Here is a 9,934-nt window from a genome sequence, read left to right as displayed (position 1 = left end):
TGTTAGTTTTGTTTTCTTGTGTGATGCAGGAAAACAAAACTATGGATCTGAGGATGGTTGAATTCGATACTGTTGACGTGAAACAGGTTATAAAATATTCAGGTTAACACGAGAAGCAATTTATGGTTTTTCTCTAAAATGAATCGATATAGCTCTTACTGAGAAAAACTAAATTTGGTAAAAAGTTTAGAAAACTTGGGAATTGTTTTATAGTTTCTTTGGATGTTCTTATTTCTCAAAATAGTGTTGAATTATATTTATTTGAAAACTGGAAATTGTCTATACCAAGACATCAGTTAAGCCCAGTTTGTTTTAGATAATATGGTAGGCAAGTGCAAAATATTGCAAAAACTCAATTCCTTATTTATTTAATATTGGTATCATTTTCAAAGAATGTAGATAAGTAAAATAACTCACTATTTATTGAAAATATACTGTATTTATTAAATATAAATTGATATCGACCAAGAATGTTGTCAGTAAAATATTATCTAGCCTGACCCGATGCTGTTGTGAAAAGTCAGGTCATAGATCAGCAATAAATCTTTATTAGTTTTCACTATGTTCAGTGAATATCAGTCAATTTGAAACTAAATGTATATATATAAAATGTAACCTTCTGATGAATAAGTAAAAAAACAACTTGTATGAAAGAAAGTGTTTTTTAGTGTCTCATCAAAACAGTATTTTAATAAAATGTTGGAAGCTTTAAAAAAAAATCATAGAACAGCTAAATCAGATTGTTTTTTAGCTGAAACAAGATACTATTTAGGAAATTTTTACTGACATTCATGCAGTTTGGTGAAGTGTTTCCACTGTGAGAAGAAGAAAATTGACAGGTCTCACTGGCACACCATTTTTCCAGAAAACGTTAACTTGTCTCTCAGTAGGTCAGCAATGAGTTTAGAGACTTGCAATTCTAAAATCTTTTTGTTTTTCCCCTTATGCTTGATAGAATAGCTCATTGTGATCACCAACAAGATCTTTGTGTAGCTTTCCATTACAACAAAACAAAGACCTTTTTCTGTCTTGAAGATTTTCCTTAATAATCTCCAATACTAATTAAACAATCCTTGGCCCATCTGATGAGATGTTCTGTCTTGAACATTTTCCTTAATAATCTCCAATACTAATTAAACAATCCTTGGCCCATCTGTTGAGATCAATATTGCTTATGTTTTTTGCTGAACTTTGAGGCCAGTAGGACAAGAGGTCAAATTTAAAGTTTAAATTGGTCTATATATTTCCAGAAAGTGCAGATTCTTGTTCCAGCAGAGGAAAACTTGTGTAATAAATTAAAATCTAAAGTTTAAGATGAATAATTGAAGGATCAGGGCTGGATTTCATGGTTAGTTTTCTATTTGTTGAGAAAAGATGTGATGGGACAAAAGTCCTTTGATGACCAATAATACATATATAATGAAATCTGATTCTGATATGTTCACTTAGGAGTGAGCCGTCCTAATGTATTAAAGCTGATTTATCATATAAACTGAACGCTGAATTTTGTTTTTGATAGGATTAGTGGCAATGAAAGTCTTACAAGCCAAGTATGAACAAAGCAGTTTGTGCTTGAAGGGTAATATACATGCAACAGGCTATCACCAAATTTTATCAACCTCGGGCTTTCTTTGAGTCTGTACTGTTATGTATGTTAACCAGTGGGCTGAGCTTTGGCTCAGTTGTTTGAGTAGCATCTTTAGGACCATTAGGAGACGTACATCGAACCTGTGTAAATTTTGTTTTTATTGGGCTTGCTGATTTCACTAAAGAGGCTTAAAACACTGTGTTACTGATGTGGTCAGTATTATATCAGCACAAGCACTAATGACATAATATATTAAATAAAATGAATGATAGTTATTTTCATGTAAGATAACAAAAAAAGTTGGTATAACTTGTTTAAAAAAAATAATAAAAAAGATGAAACTTCTTCTTTCAAGTCCACCTATCAGAAAGCTGGTGTTTTATCAGGGTTTTTTTTTTATGTGGTTAAATCAAATGAAGTAAAGAACTGTGTAAGTTTTAAGTGTTAGTTTACGTGATTCAAAAATATCTTGATCACAATTTTTAAAACCAAAAATATAATTTTATACAAGCACATTCTTGCTTGATTTATTTGAAGAAAAAAATACAGGATGAAGCACTTGAAGTATAGAATGAGTTAATATTAGTAATTTCTTAAATCTCAGTAGTACTACTTCTGAGACAGTAACTAGCATGATGTTCTTTGTTCCATATTAACCCTAATAAGTCTAAGCTTTTGTAACAAAATATCAGCTTTATTTAGCTAGCTGTTGTTAGTTACTGAACCATAGTGTCCTTTGTTCCATATTAACCCTAATAAGTCTAAGCTTTTTGTAACAAAATATCAGCTTTATTTAGCTATCTGTTGTTAGTTACTGAACCATAGTGTCTAATTAGATGTGTAGGTAGTTTTTATGGGAGTATATTTACATTAGTTGTTGCTATGTTTTATTTCCAGCGACCCACGTGACGGGAACAGTGAAATGGTTCAATGTAAAGAACGGATACGGCTTTATTAACAGGTTGGTTTGTGTGTTGCAATATTTACATACTAGACTTTCATTTTCTGAAATGCCCAGTTTCAGCAGTAAAACCTAGTTTTAGTGTTTTTGTAGTTTAAGATATGTTTTAGTCATTCAAAAACAAATTTTATGGAAAAAACTGACCACCCAGTTCAGTAAGTGAAGAGGAAGTGGTAAGACACGAGAATATTATGGACTAGAGTATCTTTCTTGTCATTCTTTGTAGGAAGGAACATTTTATACCAGCTATGTAAACCACATATTGAAATCTTATAGAACGTGTTTGTTAGTATTGTACATACTACATGTATCTTTTGTAAATACTTAACTTTTTATGTTAATACTTTTTTAATATATGCGAAGTATTTATAATGCATTATCACTTGTGAATACTTGGGGATATTATACACTTTAGATGTATGGGGATGTTATACACTTTAGATGTATGGGGATGTTATACACTTTAGATGTATGGGGATGTTATACACTTTAGATGTATGGGGACGTTGTACACTTTAGATGTATGGGGGACGTTGTACACTTGTGAAGATTTACTCACTTTAAAAATGTCCTTACTACACAAGTGTCTACAGTTTAACACAGTTGTAAATTTTTAACATGCATAGTTAGGTACTGGCTGCTTTCATCTTGTTGATATGGCTATACATAAAATTTATTACTTATATGACACAACTCAAAATTCTGTTAGCTTTACTGCTCACAAAAGAACACCCTTTCAAATGATGTAAGTGCTGTATCAATCAATCAATAAACCCAAATTCTAAATGAAATTCTCATCCACATAATTAAGAATATTTTCCATGTAAAACACATAATTGATCTAAGTCATCGCCTTCTTCTCTGTAATGACCTTAATCCCAACTAGTTTCAGGTCAGCTAGTAATTTTTACATCCAGTTGGCAACTCTATAGGACAAAGATGTTTGGCAACAGGGATTTGAACTAAGGGATTTTCAGGTTGGGAATCGAGTGCCCTAACTGCCGGGCTATGCCAGGCCCTAACAAATTGATCCAAGTCTCTCTCTATAATCATAAAATGCTCATTACAGCCAGCCATACTGTAGATTTTCATATCGTTAGCAAACTTAACCATTTTCTTGGTTATGTTCTTATCAGAATTATTTCTATAAATGCAGAGTAGTGATGGCCCCAGTAAAGATTTGAGGCCCATCATTTGTAAATTAACCTATTGTGTCCACACCCTGTACAGATCCTTTTGTAATTATTGTTAATTTATCTTTATCATTTTAATTCCTTTTTTGAATTGCTGAAATACTTAAAAGTGCCTTTAAATCTAGTTGTTTAAATGCACGTGACAAAGTAAGTTCTAACCAAAGTGTCATGCTAATATAAGATGAATGTTCCTAAATATTTACACTTTGACAAAGTAAGTTCTAACCAAAGTGTCATGCTAATATAAGATGAATGTTCCTAAATATTTACACTTTGACAAAGTAAGTTCTAACCAAAGTGTCATGCTAATATAAGATGAATGTACCTAAGTATTTACACCTTGACAAAGTAAGTTCTAACCAAAGTGTCATGCTAATATAAGATGAATGTTCCTAAGTATTTACACCTTGACATTTAGCATGTTATTGTTTTAAGTGTCTGTAGATTGATATTATCTACCATTCAAATAAAGCTACCTAATTATGATACAGCAAGTCAGGCTTAACTAGCCAAAACTAGGTAATAACGATTGGTTGGTTAATGTGCTTATTTTGAGTGTTAGATAGTACAGGTAAGTGGGGCTTGAGTTAAAACTAGGTAATAACTGTTGGTTGATTAATGTGCTTATTTTGAGTGTTAGATTGTACAGGTAAGTGGGGCTTGAGTTAAAACTCAGTAATAACTGTTGGTTGATTAATGTGCTTATTTTGAGTGTTAGATAGTACAGGTAAGTGGGGCTTGAGTTAAAACTAGGTAATAACTGTTGGTTGACTATTTTGAGTACCTGTCAGGGGTAGGAAGGCTGTGGTGTGTTTCCAACATAATTATATTTTGTTTTATATCAGATTGTCATGTCTTTTCCACTGTGAACTATTCTGATAACAGATAGAATCAAACTTGTCGTGCAGTCTCTTCAAATGTTTCAATAAATAAAAACTTTCTTGCTACGGATGAAACTGTGTTTATTGCTTTAATGTTTGGAATGGCTTTGCACATGTTTCAAGTCTCAGTTTTATGTGTGACAAAGTTTAAATATACCAAGATCTGCATGTTTATAATTTTTAATAATCATGTTATTAACTTTTTTTTTGTGCGATGAAGACTTGATACTAAAGAAGACATCTTTGTTCATCAGGTATGTGAAAAAAATGTGAGAAATTATAAAAAGATTAAAATAGATAAATAATGATTAAAGTGATCTGATCAACTAATTATTTCTGGTCACTAGATTTGAGTTGCCTGGTCTTGCTTTAATCGTGATTTACCAGTTTTAAATGTTTTTAAAAACTGTGTATGGTATTTTGGTTTTGCTTAAGAAGTTTTTTATAACACCTCTGTTTAAAAATGCTCATTTTTTCCCCATGTTTAACCATGTAATTATGTGAACCCAGTTGGCTTTGAAACATTTTTCTGTTTATGCATCAAACTGCTTTTGGGTCCTCATCCTTGTTGTGACTCAAATAATGGAAGGCATACACACACACACACACACACACACACACACAAAAAAATAAATATATTAATACAATCAATATTGCAAATGATCCCAGTATTGGGGTCCTCATGGTTAGTCCCTCTAATTACTGTTGGGGTCCTCGTGGTTAATCCGACTAATTACTGTTTGGGTCCTCGTGGTTAATCCGACTAATTACTGTTTGGGTCCTCGTGGTTAATCCGACTAATTACTGTTGGGGTCCTCGTGGTTAATCCGACTAATTACTGTTGGGGTCCTCGTGGTTAATCCGACTAATTAGTGTTGGGGTCCTCGTGGTTGATCTGACTAATTAGTGTTGGGGTCCTCGTGGTTGATCCGACTAATTAGTGTTGGGGTCCTCGTGGTTAATCCGACTAATTAGTGTTGGGGTCCTCGTGGTTGATCCGACTAATTAGTGTTGGGGTCCTCGTGGTTGATCCGACTAATTAGCGTTGGGGTCCTCGTGGTTGATCCGACTAATTAGTGTTGGGGTCCTCATTTTTTTACACCAATTGTTCATTCAGTTTTTAACTATGTTTTGACAAACAAACACATAGTTATCGTATATCATATAATATGTAGATCTTGCCAATTGTGAATTGTATTAAACAAGTCTGTAAACAGAAGGTTAAGTTGCTCCCAGTATTTGCTACTTACACAAATGATGCCACTTTATAATATTGTGAATGCCCAGAATAAGATAAAGCTATTCAAAAGTTGAAAGTATCAATACCTACAAAGAAATATTATATCAAGAAATGTGTTGAGCTGATCTCTTCAGAGTTAAGATCATTTGTTACAGTTCAGTTGTGTATTCGAACCTTAAAATGATGTTGACAATAAGTTTCTTTGTGTTTTTTTCTGTTAGTTAGAATTTTGAAAATGGTAGTAATTATTAGAGTTTTGATTTTAGAATAATATTTTAAAATTTCCTGTATTCTGAACTGTTTCTTGCCACATAATCTTAGTGTTCAATCTTGTATATCCATTAATGATTGTCACCTGTTAGATAGTAAATGTTCATGAGTTTTGGATGTAGTTAATCACAGATTGTAGGTAGTTGGGTGTAGTTAAGCATGCTTCAAGAGTAGTTGAGTGGGGTTAAGCACAACTCTGGTAGGTGGTTGTAGTTATGTACTCCTCGAGGGTGGGTAAGTAAGAAGCTAGAAATAACCAGTGGAAAGTTTAACGAAAGATATTCTTTCACATCTGACCAAAATTTAGAATAAGAATTGTGAAAATAATGCTCTACTTTGAATTCAGTCATAAAACCTAATGTTAATCCTTTCATTGTGGCTGGGAAGTATACTTTCCATTGCTCCCCCCCCCCCCCTCCATGCCTCGACTGAGGCAAATTTTTGCCATCCCACCTAATGTTGATATAGGATTTCCCTCAAGGTTTTACACTCAGTAACCAACAAGATGCCTAAGCGAAATGTACGACAACTGTGTGTCGGCCGTGCCTGCATCACTAGAGTGGCAAGTAGTAACCCTCATTACTATGTTAATATGCTTGATGATATTGACTCAGATAGCTTAGAAGATAGTGAAAGTGAGTCAAATAGTGTGCAAATGTGTGATGATGAAGAGTCAATGAGACAAGAGGATGCCAGCTCTCCATCTAGTGGTGATAGTCAAGATGATGAACCTGGACCCAGCAGAAGAAGACATTAACAGTGTTGACAGTGGGAAACATTTGTCTCAGCTGCAGTGGGAGGGGGACATTAACAGTGTTGACAGTGGGAAACATTTGTCTCAGCTGCAGTGGGAGGGGGACATTAACAGTGTTGACAATGGGAAACATTTGTCTCAGCTGCAGTGTGAGGAAGACATTAACAGTGTTGACAGTGGGAAACATTTGTCTTAGCTGCAGTGTGAGGGGGACATTAACAGTGTTTACAGTGGGAAACATTTGTCTCAGCTGCAGTGTGAGGGGGACATTAACAGTGTTGACAGTGGGAAACATTTGTCTCAGCTGCAGTGTGAGGGGGACCTTAACAGTGTTGACAGTGGGAAACATTTGTCCCAGCTGCAGTGTGAGAGGGACATTAACAGTGTTGACAGTGGGAAACATTTGTCCCAGCTGCAGTGGGAGGGGGACATTAACAGTGTTGACAGTGGGAAACATTTGTCCCAACTGCAGTATGAGGGGGTGGGGGGCGGGAGCACTAGGAAATGTATGTCCCAGCCACAGTGAATGGATTAAAATATTGATACAAAGTTAGCAGATTTTGACTTAATTTTTATACTTATTTAATGGTGCAGTTGTTTTAATATGGTACAAAAGTGGTATTTATTTAGATTCTCACAGAAATTGTCTTGTATAAAACATGGATTTTCTTTTAAAAAAGAGAGGTGTGTAATATTAAACTTCTTTGTGAACATGTCACCAAAAGTTTCACAGGTTTAATTAAGTCACAATAAGTTTGATCCTTGAAAAATCGGGGAATTTGAGAAGGGGCCAAAAAAAGTCGAGGGAAAATTAAAACATTATCTCGTAACGAGTAAAATTATACCGCCTCCATTTTGTTTTTTATATCTCGAAATTGTATGTGCATTTAGTTATGTCACTTATTGTTTTAACGTATCTTGTCGGTCACTCGGTCATTCTATTTGTTAATAATCATCTAATTTATTATACTTGGTGATACTTTCGGTCAAGAATTCTTTCTTGTATAAAAATAACATTTTCTCATCTACCGTTAAATTGTTATTGTTTAAAGTTCTTTCTCCGTAGTACCAAAGTTTTCAAGCTGTTGTTACCCAACCAGATGATGGGCAGAAGTGGTTTCAATGAGATTATGAGGAAAAGTTGAAGTACCAGTGAGTGTGTAGGCCTAGAAAATCTGGAATTTTGCTTTAAAGTTGGGCGAAAAAAAAATTAAAAAGAATCTGGCCATCCTGTAATTGAAATCACACCTAACACTAATTTACTTCTAAAGTCAGATAATTACTTTAGACTTCACTGCTAAAAATACTTTATTAAAACAAACTTACTTGGAGTCCCCAGTAAATTTTAACCTAACAAATGGTTAAAATGAGGATTCTTGTGTGCCTCCCAAGTATTTTTAAGTGAATTTGTTTGTTATTTGAAAGACACACTGTTAATCATTTAAAAACTGTAAAGATGCTTTCAGAAGTCGTAAGGTCGGTTCTTAAGTCCAATGTGGTAATGAATAAAACTATTTTTGCATTAGTTTTATGTTTAGTACATTTTTTTTTCATTAATTTATTTATCATGGAACCTAAAATTATCAGTTTCTTTCTTCCTATAGACAGCTATAATAAAAAACAACCCAAAGAAGATTGTACGGAGTGTAGGAGATGGAGAGACTGTAGAGTTTGATGTTGTTGTGGGAGATAAGGTAGTGTTTTACTCAGGTTGCCGTTTTTTTAGTATAGTACTGTATTAGTTTGTGCCCTAAAAAATGGGTTGTTCTTACATAATACCTTAACGATTCCATTTTTTTCTCACATTCCTAATTAATATTTTCCCAAGAATTTTAAAGGAGGTCAGATCACATCTCTGATTAGATTGTAGGGTAGCTAGATGAAAGAACACAAAAGGTTATTAAAGGACTCCAGTTAAACTAGGTTGTTTTGCTAACATAATATCTCGGGGGGGTTAGTTTTTGAGTCTTTGCTTTCTATTGTTTAGATTAATGATATTTATGTAAGCATAATTAATAAATTAGCAAAGTTTACTGATCACATTAAAATCTTGTGTATTTCTAGCTATGTTGAGATGACTTAGATCAGTTTGTAAGTTTGGTAAATAATTGGAAGATGGCCTTTAATCATAGTAAATGGAAGGTTGTAAATTTGGTTTATGACAATATGAAGCTGACAATATTTTTCTAGTGTTTGTAGCAGTGTTAAAGCGAAATCAGCACCGCTTAATAAGCTGATAATGTTTTCTATTTTACTACAGCTTTTTACCATAAAGAAGTATGTTTTTAAAACAGGTTTCAATCACTGGTGCGATCATTCTCAAGTTAAAATTACAGTGAATTCAGCATTGCATTACGGGCTGGGTGTCATCCACCCAGCTCGTAACCATGAGAGTAATTATATTATGATTTTTCATAATGTATGCACATCTTTACGAAATATCAGGTTTTTAAATTAAGTATAAAGATTTTCTCGTAAACCTTTTTTCTCTCTCTCTATCTCTCTCACAATGTTGACTATCCAACATACAAAGCAGTTTTGATTTTAAGCTTAAAAATACTTTAATGCATTAGAATGTTTTAAAATTTCACATGTGAAATCTTTATAATCTCCAGATAATTATAAAATTGTTTTTAGAATAAACTTTTTTGTATGGGTTGTTTCGATTTAACTGACTTTGTAACCTCAATAAAAAATTAGGAAAAAATAGATAAATTATGCTTTTTTCATTCTAGAAAGAACATAAATTATAACATGAAAGAAAACACATTATATTGACCTTCCAGCCATGCCTGTCTAACAAAACAGAAGTTACAATAACACAGTGCACGTGCACTCATGTTTATGTATCCAATAATATATGACTGAGCTTTAGTCTTTACAAAATGACCTGTCTTGGCTGTGTTTTAGTAGACTAGTATTTTGTAAAATACAGTCACATTTCAATTATTATACATTAAATATATGTATATACATTATTATTATTTACAAATAAGTTCTTAAACTTATTTTTTTTAAAACATAGAACAGTAAATAAAGAAGTAAAG

General features: G+C 33.2%; 1 protein-coding gene across 1 annotated transcript in view; it reads left to right on the top strand.

Annotated features, from left to right (window-relative positions):
- Positions 1–1,519: 1,519 nt before the first annotated feature.
- The window catches only part of LOC106474117 (nuclease-sensitive element-binding protein 1-like), a gene marked incomplete at its 5' end in the record, with an annotated part of 22,473 nt that continues 14,058 nt past the window's right edge, over positions 1,520–9,934 (top strand). The window contains 4 exons of the mRNA XM_013934808.1: positions 1,520–1,579; positions 2,486–2,549; positions 4,844–4,877; positions 8,492–8,581. Of these exons, the coding sequence (XP_013790262.1) occupies positions 1,520–1,579; positions 2,486–2,549; positions 4,844–4,877; positions 8,492–8,581 (248 nt within the window). The remainder of the gene's footprint in view (positions 1,580–2,485; positions 2,550–4,843; positions 4,878–8,491; positions 8,582–9,934) is intronic.

The sequence above is a fragment of the Limulus polyphemus genome, unplaced genomic scaffold (assembly GCF_000517525.1).
Source record: "Limulus polyphemus unplaced genomic scaffold, Limulus_polyphemus-2.1.2 Scaffold6841, whole genome shotgun sequence".
NCBI classification, from domain to species: Eukaryota; Metazoa; Arthropoda; class Merostomata; order Xiphosura; family Limulidae; genus Limulus; species Limulus polyphemus.
This window is presented reverse-complemented; position numbering and strand designations above follow the sequence as displayed.